The 23,224-nt window shown below is 47.0% G+C and overlaps 1 protein-coding gene across 1 annotated transcript in view; it reads right to left on the bottom strand.

Annotated features, from left to right (window-relative positions):
• Window positions 1-22,057, bottom strand: part of LOC137307845 (collagen alpha-1(V) chain-like) — an 86,584-nt gene extending 64,527 nt beyond the window's left edge. The window contains exons 1-9 of the mRNA XM_067976931.1: window positions 22,037-22,057; window positions 15,298-15,351; window positions 12,933-12,977; window positions 11,356-11,409; window positions 11,190-11,234; window positions 9,560-9,613; window positions 6,780-6,887; window positions 5,774-5,827; window positions 843-896 (exon numbers count right to left, since the gene is read on the bottom strand). Of these exons, the coding sequence (XP_067833032.1) occupies window positions 843-896; window positions 5,774-5,827; window positions 6,780-6,887; window positions 9,560-9,613; window positions 11,190-11,234; window positions 11,356-11,409; window positions 12,933-12,977; window positions 15,298-15,351; window positions 22,037-22,057 (489 nt within the window). The remainder of the gene's footprint in view (window positions 1-842; window positions 897-5,773; window positions 5,828-6,779; window positions 6,888-9,559; window positions 9,614-11,189; window positions 11,235-11,355; window positions 11,410-12,932; window positions 12,978-15,297; window positions 15,352-22,036) is intronic.
• Between the last annotated feature and the right edge of the window lie 1,167 nt (window positions 22,058-23,224).

The following is a 23,224-nucleotide window of genomic DNA, read 5'->3' as shown; positions in this document are numbered from 1 at the left end:
CAGAGGCAGAGGGGAAACAGCAGAGAAAGAGAGGAGACAGAGGGAGAAAGAGAGAAGGAGAGGGACAGGGTTGGAGGAGAAAGAGGGGGAGAGACAGAGGTGGATGGGAAAGAGCAGAGAAAGAGAGAGAGACAGAGATAGAAGAGAAAGAGAGAGAGACAGAGATAGAGGAAAACGAGCAGAGAAAGAGAGACAGAGATAAAGGAGAAAGAGAAAGAGAGACAGAGCCCGAGGGGAAGGAGCAGAGAAAGAGAGGGAGAGAGACAGAGATAGAGGACAAAGAGACAGAGATAGAGCAGAGAGCAGGAGAGAAATAAATGGATGAGAAAGAGCAGGTTGAGGAGAGAGAGAAGAGCCAGGGGGAGAAAGAGAGACAGAGATGGAAAGTAGAGAGCAGAGGGATCGGAAGAGAGATAAAGTGACAGAGAGAGAGATGGATAGAGATAGAGAACAGAGAGAGAACATACAGAAAAAGAGAGGGAGTTGGAGGAGAGCAAAGAGAGAGAGAGAGAGAGAGACCAAGATAGAGAATGAGAAAGAGAGAGACAGATACACAGAAAGAAATACAGAGAAAGGGAGAGGTACATATCGATGCAGAGATAGTGAGAAAGACAGAGATAGAGAAAAGGGTACAGATCAAGTGAGAGACACAAAGACAAAGAGAGCAAGAGTGAGAGAGATAGGCAGAGAGAGACAGAGAGAGAAAGAACGAGAGACAAAGACAGACAGATGATCAGTTCCAATCGCTGTACGTGGCTTTCCTTGTTAACAATAAGATGCTGAAGAATTTGTTGACATGTTTTCTGATGGTGAGACGTTGAGACCCATCTCTCAAAACTTACCCGAGCACCTTTCTCTCCGTTAGTACCTGGGAATCCTGGGAAACCAAGGGAGCCCTGGGAAAAGGAAGCGGATGGTTAGACAGAGCAGACAGCGCGGTGTTACTGATCTTCCAGCGCACTCCCACCAGCGCTGCAGGGGCCTTTTCAATTCTTAGGGGGGGACATTTTAATCTAACCTGCCCAGTGGGAAACTGACGGGCTCGGGCCCAACGCTGGTTTTACTCCCCGACTGATTTTTCTCTCCATTGACTTCACTGCCCCCGTGTGGTATGGAGCCATATTGACCTGGAAGGTGCAAGGTGCGATTGCTGGTCTGGGCTGATTTTGTTGATCTCACGGGGTAGGACATGACAATTGGCCACAGGCTAGGGAAGGGAAACACCAGTCAGGGTATAGGTACACTCACGGGTACAGGCGCACGCACACAGGTACAGGCGCACACACACAGGTACAGGAACACACACACAGGTACAGGAACACACATAGGTACAGGAGCACACACAGGTACAGGAGCACACACACAGGTACAGGAGCACACACACAGGTACAGGAGCACACACAGGTACAGGAGCACACACACAGGTACAGGAGCACACACACAGGTACAGGAACACACACACAGGTACAGGAGCACACACACAGGTACAGGAGCACACACAGGTACAGGAACACACACAGGTACAGGAGCACACACACAGGTACAGGAGCACACACACAGGTACAGGAGCACACACACAGGTACAGGAGCACACACACAGGTACAGGAGCACACACACAGGTACAGGAGCACACACAGGTACAGGAGCACACACAGGTACAGGAGCACACACACAGGTACAGGAGCACTCACAGGTACAGGAACACACACAGGTACAGGAGCACACACACAGGTACAGGAGCACACACAGGAACAGGAGCACACACACAGGTACAGGAGCACACACACAGGTACAGGAGCACACACAGGTACAGGAACACACACAGGTACAGGAACACACACAGGTACAGGAACATACACAGGTACAGGAACATACACAGGTACAGGAGCACACACACAGGTACAGGAGCACACACAGGTACAGGAGCACACACACAGGTACAGGAGCACACCCACAGGTACAGGAACACACACAGGTACAGGAGCACACACACAGGTACAGGAGCACACACAGGTACAGGAACACACACAAAGGTACAGGCGCACACACAGGTAGAGGAGCACACACACAGGTACAGGAGCACACACAGGTACAGGAGCACACCCACAGGTACAGGAACACACACAGGTACAGGAACACACACAGGTACAGGAACACACACAGGTACAGGAGCACACACACAGGTACAGGAGCACACACACAGGTACAGGCGCACACACAGGTAGAGGAGCACACACACAGGTACAGGAGCACACACAGGAACAGGAGCACACACACAGGTACAGGAGCACACACAGGTACAGGAGCACACACAGGTACAGGAGCACACACACAGGTACAGGAACACACACAGGTACAGGAACACACACAGGTACAGGAACACACACAGGTACAGGAGCACACACAGGTACAGGAGCACACACACAGGTACAGGAGCACACACAGGTACAGGAGCACACACACAGGTACAGGAGCACACACAGGTACAGGAGCACACGCACAGGTACAGGAGCACACACACAGGTACAGGAGCACACACAGGTACAGGAGCACACACACAGGTACAGGAGCACACACAGGTACAGGAGCACACACACAGGTACAGGAGCACACACAGGTACAGGAGCACACACAGGTACAGGAGCACACACACAGGTACAGGAGCACACACAGGTACAGGAGCACACACAGGTACAGGAGCACACACAGGTACAGGAGCACACACAGGTACAGGAACACACGCACAGGTACAGGAGCACACACAGGAACAGGAGCATGCACACAGGTACAGAAGCACAAACACAGGTACAAGAGCACACACATGTACTGGAGCACACACATGTACAGGAGCATACATACAGGTACAGGAGCACACACGCAGGTACAGAAACATACACACCGGTACAGGAGCACACACAGGTACAGGAGCACAAACAGGTACAGGAGCACACACAGGTACAGGAGCACAAACAGGTACAGGAGCACACACGGGTACAGGAGCACACACACAGGTACAGGAGCACACACACAGGTACAGGAGCACACACACAGGTACAGGAGCACACACACAGGTACAGGAGCACACACAGGAACAGGAGCACACACAGGAACAGGAGCACACACACAGGTACAGGAGCACACACACAGGTACAGGAGCACACACACAGGTACAGGAGCACACACACAGGTACAGGAGCACACACACAGGTACAGGAGCACACACACAGGTACAGGAGCACACACACAGGTACAGGAGCACACACAGGAACAGGAGCACACACACAGGTACAGGAGCACACACAGGTACAGGAGCACACACAGGTACAGGAGCACACACACAGGTACAGGAGCACACACACAGGTACAGGAGCACACACACAGGTACAGGAGCACACACACAGTTACAGGAGCACACACACAGGTACAGGAGCACACACACAGGTACAGGAACACACACAGGTACAGGAACACACACACAGGTACAGGAGCACACACACAGGTACAGGAGCACACACACAGGTACAGGAGCACACACAGGTACAGGAGCACACACAGGTACAGGAGAACACACACAGGTACAGGAACACACACAGGTGCAGGAGCACACACAGGTACAGGAGCACACACAGGTACAGGAACACACACACAGGTACAGGAGCACACACACAGGTACAGGAACACACACACAGGTACAGGAGCACACACACAGGTACAGGAGCACACACAGGTACAGGAGCACACACACGGGTACAGGAGCACACACAGGTACAGGAACACACGCACAGGTACAGGAGCACACACACAGGTACAGGAACACACACAGGTACAGGAACACACGCACAGGTACAGGAGCACACACAGGAACAGGAGCATGCACACAGGTACAGAAGCACAAACACAGGTACAAGAGCACACACATGTACTGGAGCACACACATGTACAGGAGCATACATACAGGTACAGGAGCACACACAGGTACAGGAGCACACACACAGGTACAGGAGCACACACAGGTACAGGAGCACACACAGGTACAGGAGCACACACAGGTACAGGAGCACACACAGGTACAGGAGCACACACACAGGTACAGGAGCACACACAGGTACAGGAGCACGCACGGGTACAGGAGCACACACGGGTACAGGAGCACACACAGGTACAGGAGCACACACAGGTACAGGAGCACACACACAGGTACAGGAGCACACACACAGGTACAGGAGCACACACAGGTACAGGAGCATGCACAGGTACAGGAGTATACACACAGGTACAGGAGCACACACACAGGAACATGCACAGGTAGAGGTACACGCTCTGGTTTGGAACACATAGTAATACAGGAACAACACTGGTAGAGGTACACACACAGGTAATAGATATGTGCACAGTGCAAGAACACACAGGCACAGGTACGTACACAGGTTAAGGGAGACACATACACAGCATACGCACTTGAAAGGTTTGCATTTATGTTGCACCTTTCACTACCTCAGGATGCTCCAAAGCACTTTCCAGCCAATGTAGTCACTGTTGTAGTGTAGGAAATGTGGCAGCCAATTTGTGCACAGCAAGATCCCACAAACAGCAATGAGATAATGACCAGATCATCTGTTTTGGTGATGTTGGTTGAGGAATAAATATTGGCCAGGACACGAAGAACTCCTCTGCTCTTCTTCAAAATAGTGTCATGGGATCTTTTACGTCCATCTGAGAGGGTAGACGGGGCCTCGGTTTAACGTCTCATCCAAAACACGGCACCTCCGACAGTGCAGCACCTCCTTCAGTAACGAACTGTCAGCCTGGATTATGTGCTCAAGGCTCTGGAGTGGGGTTTGAACCCATGGCCTTCTGATTCAGAGCCACGGCTGATGCCAAAGGTGCACACAGGCACACAACAGTTGTGCACACAGAGGTACAGGTGAAAATACACAGATAAACACACAATTATAAATACATCTAGAGGTACACACAAAGGACTGATTTTAGAAGTACCCGCTATCAGCAGCGAGTTGCACCTGTCGGTCACTCGTGTCAGGAACTCACGATGTTTGGTCCATTAATTATTCCCCATTTATCTACCTACACGTACATAGACAGACACACACACACACACACACACACACACACACACACACAGTATACACACACATACACATACACAGGTACAAAGACACACACAGGTGTATATACACACACACACACACAGTATACACACACACATACACATACACAGGTACAAAGACACACACAGGTGTATACACACACACATGTACAAAGACACACACAGGTATATGCGCGCGCACACACACACACACGTATATACACATACAGTTATACAAATACAGGTACACACACACACACACACACACACACGTACATAGACAAGCAGAGACAGATACATAGACACACACAAATAGGTACATGCATACACACAAACACATAGACACACACACACACATAATGACACACATACACACACAGGCACATACAGACACACAAAGAGATATACTAAAGTGCAGAAATGCACACACTCCCATATATACAGAGGCATACAGAGAGACACACACATAAAGAAGACGTATACACACATAACCAAACACAAACAGAGGCATGTACACACATATGTACTCGCATATACAAAGGAACAAGTATTACTCAAAGACATGCCTAAATAGATGACATATATACAGAATGTAATATATATTGATCATTGTAAGTGTTGTGTAATTCAGTGCTGGACTGTTGGGGATAGATTGATGTTCTTACCTTGGGGCCCTGACGTCCGGGATAACCAGGAAGACCAGGAACTCCGAGTTTACCCTAAAAACAGGAAAATAGTTGGTGTTAAACAGTAATAATCACAACACACAGAGTACCCCGTGTTATATATATGACTTGTACATTCATTGTCCATGAACAACTACAAAAATTTGCATTTATATAGCGCCTTTAACATAGTAAAACGTCCCAAGGCGCTTCACAGGAGCAATTATCAAACAAAATTTGACACCGAGCCACCTAAGGAGATATTAGGACAGGTGACCAAAAGCTTGGTCAAAGAGGTAGGTTTTAAGGAGCATCTTAAAGGAGGAGAGAGAGGCGGAGAGGTTTAGGGAGGGAATTCCAGAGCTTAAGGCCTAGGTGGCTGAAAGCACGGTGGCCAATGGTGGAGCAGAGGAACAGAAGATGTACAAGAGGCCAGAGTCAGAGGAACAGAGAGTTCTCAGAGGGCTGGAGGAGGTTACAGAGATAGGGAGAGCCGAGACCATGAAGGGATTTAAATACAGGGATGAGAATTTGAAATTGGAAGCGTGGGGTGGGGAGATGGGGAGCACGGGGGTGACGGGCGAGCAGGACTTGGCGTGAGATAGGAAACGGGCAGCAGAGTTTAAGGAGGGGGGAGGATGGGAAACCGGCCGGGAGAACATTGGAATAGTCGAGTCTGGAGGGCACAAAGGAATGGCTTCAGGTTTCAACAACAGAATGAGCTGAGGGAGGGGAGGAGGAGTCGAATGTTATGGAGCAGGAAGTAGGCGGACTTTGTGATGGAGGGGATATGAGGTCAGAAGGAAATAGTGATCCAACTCCAATTCCAATCCATCTACAACACCCTGCTCAGGGTCAATTTCATCATCTATGGGAAGGGATCACCCTGGAAGTAAGGAAAGGAAAGAAAGAAAAAGAAAGAGGGAAGAGAACCCTCTCACGTGACATTAACTTTGACAAGAATGCTTCACCCAGTTGGGGTGCACCGTACCACAGTGTCTCTCACCTTCTCACCTGTCGCACCCAATGGTCCCGGGTCACCTGGAGGTCCCACCCGCCCTTTGGGACCTTCAGGTCCATCCTCTCCTCGAGGACCACTTGGCCCGAGCTCACCCTGAGAGGAAAAGACAATTAAAAATACGTCACTATCGCAATCTTTTCAGACGAGATATTTCCAGTGACAGAGGTCACCGGTCAATGGGACACAACGGAGAGGGGCCGAGGCTTTTCATCACCCCTCCCTGCACCTCCCCGGTGAAAAATATTTGTTGGGGGACTTTCAGGATCTTCGAGGAAGAGCATTGCCAGTATGAGGATGCTCAGTATAAACAGTGATCCGAAAGGCAGTGTCTTATTGAGAGTTATCTTCATTCAGACTCGTTTCCCAGGAATTCCCAATTACTGACTCGTTTCCCATATTACACTCAGCCCAAGAGGTCAAAGGGCAGCCTCGGTATTAATATTCCTGATTAGCCCTTGTATCCTGAAACGCCTCACACGATGAATTGCTTTGAAGTGCAGTGACCATTGTTATGTAGGCAAGAGGTGGCAGCCATTTTGCACACAGCAAGATCCCACAAAAGCAGCAAAGAGACTTAATCTGTGTTTTGGTGTCGTTAGTTGAGGGACGAGCGTTGGGTAGGACACCGGGAAGAATTCCCTGCTTGTCTTCCAAATTTGACACAGGATCTTCAACGTCCACCTGAAAAGGTAAACAGGGCCTCATTTTAACATCTCAACCCAAGGACCCTTCCTTGAGCTGACATATCCAGGAGCTGAAGGTAGATATGTAGATAGACCTTTCACGACCTCAGGACATCCCAAAGCGTTTTGCAGCCAATTAAGTACTTTTTGAAGTGTATTCACTGTTGTAATGTAGGAAACCCGGCAGCCAATTTGTGCACAGCAAGGTCCCAAAAACAGCAATGTGATAATGACCAGATAATCTGTTTTAGTGATGTTGGTTGAGGGATAAACATTGGGGAGAACTCCGCTGCAAAATAGCAGCCATGGGATCTTTTACATCCACCTGAGAGGGGCAGACGTGTCCTCGGTTTAACATCTCATCCGAAAGACGGCACCTACCAACAATGCAGCACTCCCACAGTACGGCACTGGGAGTGTAAGCCTGGATTATATGCTCAAGTTTCTGGAGTGGGGACTTGAACCCACAACCTGCTAACTCAGAGGTGAGAGCTCTACCCACTGAGCCATGGCTGACACCTGATGTATGCAGTATCTGACTTCTTTCTAGGAGTTGCCAGCAGGACAGCTAGTGACTGATGGAGCCAGCCTAGGGTTTTTGGTCTATTAAAAGTGAGGCTGCCTCGTGGCTATCAAGCTCCCAGTATGTCCCGTGTAATGAGGAGTTGGGATTAACTTCTTGGGGACAAAGGAATGCGTGCTTTGGAAAAACTCAACGAAAGCAATCGGTCGTTCCAACTCTTTCAGGAGTGAATCAAACAGCTGAAGATTTTTGCAGGTCACATGTTTTCTCAGCGCAGCCCTTGAAGAATCTTATAAAGTCCCATAAAGTCCCTCATAGGAATCTCTGAAACATCTCCATACACTCATCACGGTCTTCAATGGAAACCCATTAAAAGCCCCTCACACTTCTCAATGGAAAAAGCGATCGCATCTCATGAAGAGCTTGTACTGCTGCTTGGAGATGCTCCAGGTCTTCACTGGTCTATAAATAAGCGAGCACCATACCCTCGTGTCCCACGGTTGTTGCTGCTGAGCAGTTGCAATGGTCCAATCGTGCTGCAGACGTCAAGAAAGATTGCTGCGAGATCCCAAGGCTGAGGGTTTTCAAGGATCTCGATATTCTCTTGCGTGGTTTTCTTCTTGGAGAAGTTTTCTTCCAGTCCAGTGCACTTCCTTTATCCTGTCCTGGTTTTATGACTCTCCGTCTAATCACTGGTGTAAACAAATCATTGATCAAAGCAGAGCAGGGCCCAATGGCATTGGGGTGTTATTCACAAATATAAGTCACTAACGGGTGATGGAGGTGTTTAAGATGATTAATGGATTTGATAGGTTAGATGGAGAGAAACTATTTCCTCTGGTGCAGGGGCCCAGAACAAGGGGGCAGAACATTAAGTTTAGAGCTCGGCCGTTCAGGGGTGATGTCAGGAAGCTCTTCTTCACACAAAGGGGAGTGGAAATCTGGAACTCTCTCCCCCCAAAAGCTGTTGAGGCTGGGGGTCAATTGAAAATTTCAAAACAGAGACTGATAGATTTTCGTTAGATATTAAGGGTTGCGGAACCAAGGCGGGTAGATGGAGTTAAGATACAGATCAGCCATGATCTAATTGAATGGCGGAACAGGCTCGAGGGGCTGAGTGGCCTCTTCCTGTTCCCATGACGATTTAAATTTTTGCTTGCTCTATATTGGGATGACATTCTATGGTCTGTTGCTACTGTTTCCATGGTGACACCCTTCCCCCCCTTGTATGATAAAAAAGACCCAAAAGGTGTGGCCTATAAAGGGCCTTTATTGTCTTTCACGGCAATGACTGTAAACCAGAAACCATGGGCCCAGCTTTCGGGATTCCCAACATGGAGTTGGCCAACTTTATCACCAGGTCAGTGTGTCGGGATTCCTCACAAAGTGACGTCAGGGTCATCTCATTCAGTTTACCTGAAAATAAAGTGTTGCAAACTTCAAGCCAGTGAAACTTCAGAGCCTAATAACACGCCAATAACATCTCCAAAATATGGCCTACTACATTTTCCTTTGTCCTTGGGAAACGCAAGCTGAGTTAATTAAATCAGTGCTCTTACTCGTTCACCCTTGAGGCCCATGTCTCCCTTGAAGCCTGGGAAGCCATCTTCACCCTAGGATAAAGCAGCACAACAGATTGGGAGTGAGTTACAGCGAAACAGAGTTATACAAGAAGCAAGTTCACCACCTCTCTCGACAAACAATCGCTAGAACTTGCATTTATATAGCGCCTTCCACAACCTCAGGACGTCCCAAAGCGCTTTACAGCCAATTAAGTACTTCTGAAGTGTAGTCACTGTTGTAATGTAGGAGACGCGGCAGTCAATTTGTGCACAGCAAGATCCCACAAACAGCAATGAGACAAATCACCAGATAATCTGTTCTTTTAGTGATGTTAGTTGAGGGATAAATATCGGGCCCAGGACACCGGGGAGAACTCCCCTGCAAAAATAGCGGCATGGGATCTTTTACATCCACCTGAGAGGGTAGATGGGGCCTGGGTTTAATGTGTCATCTGAAAGGTGGCACCTCCGACACTGCAGCACCTCCATCGGCACTGCACTGGAATGTCAGCCTAGAATATGTACTCAAGCCTCTGGAGTGGGATAGTGAACCCATGACCTCCTGATTCCAAGGCAAGAGTCTGACCCACGAGCACGGGTGAAACTAATGGAAAGGAATGGAAGAACTGGCAGGTTCTATAAGGACCAGGCCATCCTCCCCACCAGATCCTCCTCTCTGCGCTCTGCCCAGGCGATGTTATCACCCAGAGGGTAAAGACGACAATCTCACCCTGTGTGACACTCCCCCCCCCACCCCTCTCCCCACCACTTCTTGATTTACCTCTCAATTCTGGTCAGCATCACCCAGCAGGGCTATTATCCAAACCCATCGTTGCCCAGTGATAACACAAACTACAGTCATCTCAATAGTTTCTCCTTCACACACTTGCCTGGCCCTGCCGGAAGCCAGGTGAAGCTATTGGCTCCCAGTGGCACTGACGCATGCCTCCTAGTTGGCCCATTCCACAAGGTTCAACTGGAGCGCCCAGGCAAAATATCCGCACGTGGGCACAGTTATGACACAAAAACAGCAACTCCTGAGGTCTGCAGTGGGCCTGGGGCCAGCGGTGTCAGGTTGGTGCCAACTGGTGCCATTCCCATCTGTCCAGAAAGTGCCTCAGTCACTGTGCCAGGCGCGATGCTCTCGGGTCGGTGCCAGGCGGACCTGGCTCCTGTGCGGGAATAGCGGAGACGCCGAGGCCCACGGGGCACCACCCTGGAGGATGGCGGTAGCCGGGAAGACGAGCTAAAGGCGGGTATACAGCTGGTTGTTTGAAGCCAGGCCTGGGTTTTAAGAGCCTGTAGACTGTAGGAAGGGGAGAATATTGAGGAGACCCACAGTGTTGAGGCCCAGGAAAGGACGAGTTAGAGAGCAGGGGACGGTGCCGATGAGCCTCGATCCCGACACTGTGAGCGTGCGACGAAGAGAGGGTGAGGACAGGGAGATGGATCTCAGAGAGGAATGAGAGAGGAAAGCTCAGGGGAGCACAGACCATAGGAGAGAGATAAGAAACGATGGAGAAAGGGGTTGGAGGATGGAACTAAGAAAAGGATGGCCAATCAGTAAACTCTTGTTGGCACCTTGTTCAAATGGAGAAGACCAAAAATTGGATGAAAACGTTCTCACCTTTTCACCTTTGTGTCCCATCAGCCCTCGGATTCCCTCAGATCCCTAAAAGAGACAGAAGGACAGTTAGTTACGGTTACGAGTGACCGATGACTGCAAACCATGGCTCAACCAGGTTCAGGCTCACTCACAAATACAGGCAATCTCGCTCGATGATGATGCTCACCTTCACACCACGTGGTCCAGGATAGCCAATGGGACCTTGAGGACCTGAAGGACCCTGAGACAAACAAGAGAGAGGTGGTTACACAAACCATGGCCCAGAGAAGAGGGGGAGCTGTCTCACTTTGTATGTTACTAACATTGTCACTTCTCTAGAACTGTCACTAGGGAGTCCGGGGGCCTCACACTTAAATACTGGGGCCTCACACTCACATCGAATAGTGGAAATGCAGAGCTAAAGAACATCATGATTTCCACCTAAAAGAACAATTGATTGGACAGACCCTGGCAACACAGGAATTGGAAGGTCTGACTATCTCTGTGACATGCCTTCTGTTTACATAGAATGACATAGAGTTTACAGCACAGAAACAGGCCGTTCGGCCCAACTGGTCTATGCCGGTGTTTATGCTCCACACGAGCCTCCTCCCACCCCTCTTCATCTCACCCCATCAGCATATCCTTCTATTCCTTTCTCCCTCATGTGTTTATCTAGCTTCCCCTTAAATGCATCTATTCTAGTCGCCTCAACTATTCCTGGTGGTAACGAGTTCCACATTCTCACCACTCTCTGGGTAAAGAATTTTCTCCTGAATTCTCTATTGGATTTATTAGTGACTATTTTATAGTTATGGCCCCTAGTTTTGGACTCCCCCACATCTTCTCTACGTCCACCCTTTCATAATCTTAAAGACCTCCATCAGGTCACCTCTCAGTCTTCTCTTTTCTAGAGAAAAGAAGATTTGTGAGACTTGTGTTGGATTCGTACAGCCTGGTACAACCAGCAGTAGAGTGGTATTATATCTTTATGAGATGCATTTGGCATTTGAGCACACCTTCAGAACCCAGGTATTACTGTGCACTGTGTCCCTCCGTGAGACTTGACTGGGTACAGCCTGGGACCACATGCAGTTGAATCCCTGTGTCCTTCAGTGAGATTCCCCATGGTTGGCCTCCTTTGGCCGACCTCTGATAATACTGTTTGGGGGACCTGCCTCTAATTGGGAGCTAAGACAGTGGGGGAGAAAATTGGAAAACTGATACGAAAAACAAAGCAAAATCACAACTAAATGTACACAGCCTCCCCCATCATAACAGTCAGAGAAAGTTCCTCCTCAAGGGCATCCTTTAAATAACAAATAAAAAAAAGCATCCCTAAGCGCTACACAGCCAATTAATTACTTTTTGAAGTGCAGTCACTGTTGTTATGTAGGCAAATTGGGCAATCAATTTGCGCACAGCAAGGTCCCACAAATCAATGACTAACCAGATAATCTGTTTTTTAGTGATGTTGGTTGAGGGATAAATATTGGCCCAGGACACTGGGGAGAACTCCTCTGATGTTCTCCGAGATAGCGGCCGTGAGATCTTTTATATCCAAAGGACGGTGTCTCTGACAATGGAGCACTCCCCCAGCAGGGCACGAAGTGTCAGATAGATTATGTGCCCACAGTCCATGAACGAGTCTGAATTTACAGCCTTCAAGGATTCATTTAAAAAAAAAACGTCTCCACTCATCTCCGTGAAGTAAACAAAAACGAGTAACCCTTCCTTTGCCCAAGCCAAGCCCCGATGACGTACCTGGTTACCTTTGGAACCTGTTGGGCCTTCTTTACCCGGGTGACCCTGTAAAGAATGAAAACACAGGTCAGAGGTAAAGGAGCACGCACTGACAAAGGTCGGGGGGGGGGGGGTCAGAGATCACCAATAAAGGTCAGAGGTCACATGGCCACCACGAGCAAAACAAAATGTAACACCAGTAAATAATCTCCACAATTAATAAGATGATGTCACAGCTCCTGGAAGAGGGGCAGTTGAAGACTCTGGAAAACTTATCGTCAAAGCTTAATTTTTTGGTTACCCTTAATTTTGAGAAAACGAAAGTGTTAATAATGCTGTTTATAATTTTCCACACGAACCCACGAGTCTCATAAAGCTGCCTCCTGATCTTTGAGTGGCTTTAATACAGTAATATCAGTGCTTGCTTCAATATCGCACTGCCTGAGCTGACAACTGGTCTGCCCAGGGAGGCTGAGATGTCCCTTGTCCACTGGCAGTCGAAGAGTTAAACTCGCAACGCAGGCAGGGAGCTCGAACACCCTGAAATCGCCACCGTTTGTTATTTTTTTAAAAAAATGGGACAACTCCTTCTTTTGAAAGGACGTGCCCTCGCTCACTGGACAGGACGCAGAAACATCGCAACTTCTTCCAGAGCGAGTCAGTTCCGCAATTCGACCAGTCAAAGCCGATTAGCTGGACTTGCGCATCTAAATGTTCGCCGGGATATCGCAGTGATTTGTGGCAAAGTTACTGATAGACCAGCGAACATTTGTCCGACAAGACTGTGTTTTTCGATTCATTTGTTTTATTTGAATTGTCAAGATTAATGAAATTCCGATTTGAAAAATAGACTATTTGAAGCAATTTTTAGTCTTGTTTGGTTTAACAAGCTCCGAACACCAGCCCTACCACTCCGCCAAAAAAATCCTGTCCACGCCACTGGAATAATTTTTATTCCATCAACGGGAATTGGATTTATACTTAAGAAGGGAAAATTTGAGGGAGAGGGGGAAAGAGCAGTGAGGAGGGGGACTAATTGGACAGCTCTTTCAGAGAGCTGGCACAGGCACGACGGGCCGAAAGGCCTCCTTCTGTGTTATAGGACACCACGTTCCTTTCAGGGAGAAGAGGAGGAAGCAAGGGCTTTGGAGAGGGTGCAGAGGAGATTCACCAGGATGTTACCAGGGCTGGAGCGCTTCAGCTATGAAGAGAGACTGGGAAGATTGGGTTTGTTTTCCTTGGAGCAGAGGAGGCTGAGGGGGGACATGATTGAGGTGTACAAAATTATGAGGGGCACAGATAGGATGGATACTAAGGAGCTTTTTCCCTTCGTTGAGGGTACTATAACAAGGGGACATAGATTCAAGGTAAAAGGCGGGAGGTTTAGAGGGGATTTGAGAAAGAACTTTTTCACCCAGAGGGTGGTTGGAGTCTGGAACTCACTGCCTGAAAGGGTTGTGGAGGCAGGAACCCTCACAACATTTAAGAAGCATTTGGATGAGCACTTGAAATGCCATAGCATACAAGGCTACGGACCAAATGCTGGAATATGGGATTAGAGTAGACAGGGCTGATGGCCGGCGCGGACACGATGGGCCGAAGGGCCTCTATCCGTGCTGTATGACTCTATGACTCTATGACTCTAAGAGGTTGTTCGGTCCATCTGGCTCGTTCCTCGTGTCGAATTTACGCCATCATAATGCCCATTCGGTTAATCTCCTGATGGAACTGCAGGGAAAGGTTTTTAGCACAGAGAGCTCCAAGAAATCGATCCTTCATTCCCACTTCACCAAAAGAGCCTTGAACAGAAGGTCCTTGCGATGTCAATGTCGTACTGTTGGCTCGACCGTGTCAAGCCTTGACAGGCCCAGGAGGAGACGCAGCCAGTGACCACACTGTCTGCCGCTTGTCCAACCAGGAATACACGGCGCATTAGGTTCACAGGGCTATCTGAAGCCAAGTTAAAAGGATCCCAGCCTCCTCTCACCAGCCTCACCCCACCCACCCCGCGTGACAGGCCTACCCCTCCAGGCCCCACCATTGAGCCGGCTGGTCAATTATGAACAGTGCCCAGGGGCACTGCAGCCTTGCCTGGCTTGGGGATTCAGATTGCGGAGACGGCGACACAGCACTGACCCAGTTCCAAGCTCCAAACCTTTCACCGCAGGGACAACATGATCACAAAGCCAAGCCTTCTCCAAGGATGAGCGGCAAGCAGTCGGCTCATCCACGATGCTCAAAGGGTTAAAACGTCCGGTACCCAGACCAACCCGCCCACTCCCCCTCCCCATTCAGTCCATAAAGGAAATGACCCGTTATCGCTGAGTCGATCAACAAAGTGTGCAGGGCTCACTGAATGTAGGATAGATCGACTGTGGATACTTACAGGAGGACCATCAGCACCAGGGATTCCAGGCAGACCAGGCTTCCCAGTTGGGCCCTGCAGGAAGGGAAATCACGACAAAACATTAGTGTGATCTCACTCTCACCCGAAATCAAAACCAGGAACATTAGTGTGATCTCACTCGCAATTGAAACAAAAACAGGAACTTAAGTGTGATCTAACACTCACCCTGAATCAAAACCACAAACATTAGTGTGATCTAACACTCACCCTGAATCAAAACCACAAACATTAATGTGATCTCACTCTCACCCTGAATCAAAATCACAAACATTAGTGCATTCTCACCCTCACCTTGTATCAAAACCACAAACATTAGTGTGATCTCACTCTCACTGTGAATCAAAACCACAAACATTAGTGTGATCTCACTCTCAACCAGAATCGAAAACACAAACATTAGTGTGATCTCACTCTCACCCTCAATTAAAACCAGGAACATTAGTGTGATCTCACTCTCACGTGATTCAAAACCAGGAACATTAGTGTGATCTCACTCTCACCCTGAATCAAACTTACAAACATTAGTGTGATCTCAATCTCACCCTGAATCAAAGCCACAAATATTAGTGTGATCTCACTCTCACCCTGTTTCAAAACCAGGAACATTAGTGTGAACTCACGCTCAACCTGAATGAAAATCAGGAACATTAGTGTGATCTCACTCTCACCCTGAATCAAAACCAGGAACATTAGTGTGATCTCACTCTCACCCTGAATCAAAACCAGGAACATTAGTGTGATCTCACTCTCATCCTGAATCAAAACCACAAACGTTAGTGTGATCTCACTCTCACCCTGTTTTTTTTAATTATTCGTTCATGGGATGTGGGCGTCGCTGGCGAGGCCAGCATTTATTGCCCATCCTTAATTGCCCTCGAGAAGGTGGTGGTGAGCCGCCTTCTTGAACCGCTGCAGTCCGTGTTGTGACGGTTCTCCCACAGTGCTGTTAGGAAGGGAGTTCCAGGATTTTGACCCAGCGACAATGAAGGAACGGCGATATATTTCCAAGTCGGGATGGTGTGTGACTTGGAGGGGAACGTGCAGGTGGTGTTGTTCCCATGTACCTGCTGCTCTTGTCCTTCTAGGTGGTAGAGGTCGCGGGTTTGGGAGGTGCTGTCGAAGAAGCCTTGGCGAGTTGCTGCAGTGCATCCTGTGGATGGTACACACTGCAGCCACTGTGCGCCAGTGGTGAAGGGAGTGAATGTTTAGTGTGGTGGATGGGGTGCCAATCAAGCGGGCTGCTTTATCTTGGATGGTGTCGAGCTTCTTGAGTGTTGTTGGAGCTGCACTCATCCAAGCAAGTGGAGAATATTCCATCACACTCCTGACTTGTGCCTTGTAGATGGTGGAAAGGCTTTGGGGAGTCAGGAGGTGAGTCACTCGCCGCAGAATACCCAGCCTCTGACCTGCTCTCATAGCCACAGTATTTATATGGCTGGTCCAGTTAAGTTTCTGGTCAATGGTGACCCCCAGGATGTTGATGGTGGGGGATTCGGTGATGGTAATGCCGTTGAATGTCAAGGGGAGGTGGTTAGACTGTCTCTTGTTGGAGATGGTCATTGCCTGGCACTTATCTGGCGCGAATGTTACTTGCCACTTATGAGCCCAAGCCTGGATGTTGTCCAGGTCTTGCTGCATGCGGGCTGGGACTGCTTCATTATTTGAGGGGTTGCGAATGGAACTGAACACTGTGCAGTCATCAGCGAACATCCCCATTTCTGACCTTATGATGGAGGGAAGGTCATTGATGAAGCAGCTGAAGATGGTTGGGCCTAGGACACTACCCTGAGGAACTCCTGCAGCAATGCCCTGGGGCTGAGACGATTGGCCTCCAACAACCACTACCATCTTCCTTTGTGCTAGGTATGACTCCAGCCACTGGAGAGTTTTCCCCCTGATTCCCATTGACTTCAATTTTACTCGGGCTCCTTGGTGCCACACTCGGTCAAATGCTGCCTTGATGTCAAGGGCAGTCACTCTCACCTCACCTCTGGAATTCAGCTCTTTTGTCCATGTTTGGACCAAGGCTGTAATGAGGTCTGGAGCCGAGTGGTCCTGGCGGAACCCAAACTGAGCATCGGTGAGCAGGTTATTGGTGAGTAAGTGCCGCTTGATAGCACTGTCGATGACACCTTCCATCACTTTGCTGATGATTGAGAGTAGACTGATGGGGCGGTAATTGGCCGGATTGGATTTGTCCTGCTTTTTGTGGACAGGACATACCTGGGCAATTTTCCACATTGTCGGGTAGATGCCAGTGTTGTAGCTGTACTGGAACAGCTTGGCTAGAGGCGCAGCGAGTTCTGGAGCACAAGTCTTCAGCACTACAGCTGGGATGTTGTCGGGCCCCATAGCCTTTGCTGTATCCAGTGCACTCAGCCGTTTCTTGATATCACGTGGAGTGAATCGAATTGGCCAAAGACTGGCTTCCATGATGGTGGGGATATTGGGAGGATGCTGAGATGGATTATCCACTCGGCACTTCTGGCTGAAGATCGTTGCAAACGCTTCAGCCTTGTCTTTTGCACTCACGTGCTGGACTCCGCCATCATTGAGGATGGGGATGTTTGCAGAGCCTCCTCCTCCCGTTAGTTGTTTAATTGTCCACCACCATTCACGACTGGATGTGGCAGGACTGCAGAGCTTTGACCTGATCCGTTGGTTGTGGAATCGCTTAGCTCTGTCTATAGCATGTTGCTTCCGCTGTTTAGCATGCATGTAGTCCTGAGCTGTAGCTTCACCAGGTTGGCACCTCATTTTTAGGTACGCCTGGTGCTGCTCCTGGCATGCTCTTCTACACTCCTCATTGAACCAGGGTTGATCCCCTGGCTTGTTGGTAATGGTAGAGTGAGGAATATGCCGGGCCATGAGGTTACAGATTGTGCTGGAATACAATTCTGCTGCTACTGATGGCCCACAGCGCCTCATGGATGCCCAGTTTTGAGCTGCTAGATCTGTTCTGAATCTATCCCATTTAGCACGGTGGTAGTTTCAAAACCAGGAACATTAGTGTGAACTCACGCTCAACCTGAATGAAAATCAGGAACATTAGTGTGATCTCACTCTCACCCTGAATCAAAACCCGGAACAAGAGTGTGATCTCACTCTCACCGTGAATCAAAACCAGGAACATGAGTGTGAACTCACTCTCACCCAGAATCAAAATCACAAATATTAGTGTGATCTCACTCTCACCCTGAATTATAATCACAAATATTCGTGTGATCTCACTCTCACCGTGAATCAAAACCTGGAACATTCGTGTGATCTCACTCTCACCCAGAATCAAAACCACAAACAATAGTGTAATCTCACTCTCACCCAGAATAGAAACCACAAACAATAGTGTGATCTCCCTCTCACGCTGAAATAAAATCACAAACTTTAGTGTGATCTCACTTTCATCCTGAATCAAAACCAGGAACATTAGTGTGATCTCACTCTCACCCAGAATCAAAACCACAAATATTAGTGTGATCTCACTCTCACCCTGAATCAAAACCAGGAACATAAGTGTGATCTCACTCTCACCCTGAATCAAAACCGGAAACATTAGTGTGATCTCACTCTCACCCAGAATCAAAATCACGAACATTAGTGTGATCTCACTCTCACCCTGAATCAAAACCAGGAACATTAGTGTGATCTCACTCTCACCCTGAATCAAAACCAGGAACATTAGTGTGATCTCACTCTCACCCTGAATCAAAACCAGGAACATAAGTGTGATCTCACTCTCACCCAGAATCAAAACCACAAACATTATTGTGATCTCACTCTCACCCTGAATCAAAATCAGGAACATGAGTGTGATCTCACTCTCAACCTGAATCAAAACCACAAATATTAGTGTGATCACACTCTCACCCTGAATCAAAACCACAAATATTAGTGTGATCTCACTCACACCATGAAACAAAACCACAAACATTACTGTGATCACACTCTCACTCTGAATCAAAACCAGGAACATTCATGTGATCTCACTCTCACTCTGAATCAAAACCAGGAACATTGGTGTGATCTCACTCTCACTCTGAATCAAAACCAGGAACATTCATGTGATCTCACTCTCACTCTGAATCAAAACCAGGAACATTAGTGTGATCTCACTCTCACCCAGAAACAAAGTCACAAATATTAGTGTGATCTCACTCTCACCCTGAATCAAAATCAAGAAAATTTCTGTGATCTCACTCACCCAGAATCAAAACCAGGACCATAAGTGTGATCTCACTCTCACCCTGAATCAAAACCGGAAACATTAGTGTGATCTCACTCTCACCCAGAAACAAAATCACGAACATTAGTGTGATCCCACTCTCACACTGAATCAAAACCAGGAACATTAGTGTGATCTCACTCTCACCCTGAATCAAAACCAGGAACATGAGTGTGATCTCACTCTCACCCTGAATCAAAACCGGAAACATTAGTGTGATCTCACTCTCAAACTGAAACAAAATCACAAACATTAGTGTGATCTCACTCTCAAACTGAAACAAAATCACAAACATTAGTGTGATCTCACTCTCAGCCTGAGTCAAATTCACAATCATTAGTGTAATCTCACTCTCAGACTGAATAAAAACACAGAACATTAGTGTGATCTCACTCTCACCCAGAATCAAAATCACGAACATTAGTGTGATCTCACTCTCACCCAGAATCAAAATCACGAACATTACTGTGATCTCACTCTCACACTGAATTAAAACCAGGAACATTGGTGTGATCTCACTCTCACCCCGAATCAAAATCACAAACATTAGTGTGATCTCACTCTCAAACTGAAACAAAATCACAAACATTAGTGTGATCTCACTATCAGCCTGAGTCAAATTCACAATCATTAGTGTAATCTCACTCTCAGACTGAATAAAAACACGGAACATAAGTGTGATCTCACTCTTACCCTCAATCAAAACAAGGAAAATGAGTGTCATCTCACTCTCACCCTGAATGAAAACCACAAACATGAGTGTGATCTCACTCTCACCCAGATTCAAAATCAGGAACATGAGTGTGGTCTCACTCTCAATGTGAATCAAAACCAGGAACATTAGTGTGATCTCACTCTCACCCTGAATCAAAACCACAAATATTAGTGTGATCTCACTCACACCATGAATCAAAACCAGGAACATTGGTGTGATCTCACTCTCACTCTGAATCAAAACCACAAACATTAGTGTGATCTCACACTCACCCTGAATCAAAACCAGGAATATTAGTGTGATCTCACTCTCACCCAGAATCAAAGTCACAAATATTAGTGTGATCTCACACTCACCCTGAATCAAAACCAGGAACATTGGTGTGATCTCACTCTCACCCTGAATCAAAATCAAGAAAATTTCTGTGATCTCACTCTCACACTGGAAAAAACCATAAATATTAGTGTGATCTCATTCTGATACTGAATCAAAACCAGGAACATTAGTGTGATCTCACTCTCAATGTGAATCAAAACCAGTAACGTTAGTGTGATCTAACTTTCACCCAGAAAAAACCCCACAAACATGAGTGTGACCTCACTCTCAATGTGAATCAAAACCAGGAACATTAGTGTGATCTCACTCTCTCCCTGAATCAAAACCACAAATATTAGTGTGATCTCACTCACACCATGAATCAAAACCAGGAACATTGGTGTGATCTCACTCTCACTCTGAATCAAAACCACAAACATTAGTGTGATCTCACACTCACCCTGAATCAAAACCAGGAATATTAGTGTGATCTCACTCTCACCCAGAATCAAAGTCACAAATATTAGTGTGATCTCACACTCACCCTGAATCAAAACCAGGAACATTGGTGTGATCTCACTCTCACCCTGAATCAAAATCAAGAAAATTTCTGTGATCTCACTCTCACACTGGAAAAAACCATAAATATTAGTGTGATCTCATTCTGATACTGAATCAAAACCAGGAACATTAGTGTGATCTCACTCTCAATGTGAATCAAAACCAGTAACGTTAGTGTGATCTAACTTTCACCCAGAAAAAACCCCACAAACATGAGTGTGACCTCACTCTCAATGTGAATCAAAACCAGGAACATTAGTGTGATCTCACTCTCTCCCTGAATCAAAACCACAAATATTAGTGTGATCTCACTCACACCATGAATCAAAACCAGGAACATTGGTGTGATCTCACTCTCACTCTGAATCAAAACCACAAACATTAGTGTGATCTCACACTCACCCTGAATCAAAACCAGGAATATTAGTGTGATCTCACTCTCACCCAGAATCAAAGTCACAAATATTAGTGTGATCTCACACTCACCCTGAATCAAAACCAGGAACATTGGTGTGATCTCACTCTCACCCTGAATCAAAATCAAGAAAATTTCTGTGATCTCACTCTCACACTGGAAAAAACCATAAATATTAGTGTGATCTCATTCTGATACTGAATCAAAACCAGGAACATTAGTGTGATCTCACTCTCAATGTGAATCAAAACCAGGAACATTAGTGTGATCTCACTCTCACCCTGAATCAAAACCACAAATATTAGTGTGATCTCACGCACACCATGAATCAAAACCAGGAACATTGGTGTGATCTCACTCTCACTCTGAATCAAAACCACAAACATTAGTGTGATCTCACACTCACCCTGAATCAAAACCAGGAATATTAGTGTGATCTCACTCTCACCCAGAATCAAAGTCACAAATATTAGTGTGACCTCACTCTCACCTGAATCAAAACCACAAACATTCATGTGATTTCACTCTCACCGTGAATCAAACCCACAACACTGGTGTGATCTCACTCTCACTCTGAATCAAAATCAGCAACATTAGTGCATTGTCACTCTCACCCTGAATCAAAACCACAAACATTAGTGTGATCTCACTCTCATCCTCAATCAAACCCAGGAACATTAGTGTGATCTCACTCTCACCCTGAATCAAAACCACAAACATTAGTGTGATCTCACTCTCATCCTCAATCAAACCCAGGAACATTAGTGTGATCTCAATCTCACCCTGAACCAAAACCACAAACATTAGTGTGATTTCACTCTCACCCTGAATCGAAACCACAAATATCACCGTGAATTAAAATCACAAATATGAGTGTGATCTGACTGTTACCCTGAATCAAGCTCAAAGTATTAGTGTGATCGCACTCACAACAAGAATCAAAACCAGGAACATTAGTGTGATCTCACTCTCATCCTGAATTCAAAATCAGGAACATATCTGTGATCTCACTCTCACATTGATTCAAAATCAGGAATATTTGTGTGATCTCTGTCTCACCCTGAATCAAAACCACAAACATTAGTGTGATCTCACTCTCACCCTGAATCAAAACCAGGAACATTAGTGTGATCTCACACTCACCCTGAATCAAAACCACAAACATTAGTGTGACCTCAATCTCACCCTGAATCAAAACCTTAAAAAAATTAGTGTGATCTCACTCTCACCCTGAATCAAAACCACAAACATTAGTGTGATCTCACTCTCACCTGAATAAAAATCAGGAACATTAGTGCATTCTCACCCTCACCTTGTATCAAAACCACAAACATTAGTGTGATTTCACTCTCACCCAGAATCAAAACCAGGAACATGAGTGTGATCTCACTCTCACTGTGAATCAAAACCACAAACATTAGTGTGATCTCACTCTCAACCAGAATCGAAAACACAAACATTAGTGTGATCTCACTCTCACCCTCAATTAAAACCAGGTACATTAGTGTGCTCTCACTGTCACGTGATTCAAAACCAGGAACATTGGTGTGATCTCTCTCTCACCCTGAATCAAACTCACAAACATTAGTGTGATCACAATCTCACACTGAATCAAAGCCACAAACATTAGTGTGAACTCACGCTCAACCTGAATGAAAATCAGGAACATTAGTGTGAT

The sequence above is a fragment of the Heptranchias perlo genome, unplaced genomic scaffold (genome assembly GCF_035084215.1).
Source record: "Heptranchias perlo isolate sHepPer1 unplaced genomic scaffold, sHepPer1.hap1 HAP1_SCAFFOLD_113, whole genome shotgun sequence".
NCBI classification, from domain to species: Eukaryota; Metazoa; Chordata; class Chondrichthyes; order Hexanchiformes; family Hexanchidae; genus Heptranchias; species Heptranchias perlo.
The sequence above is the reverse complement of the archived record's forward strand: the minus strand, read 5'-3'. Positions and strand labels throughout refer to the sequence as shown.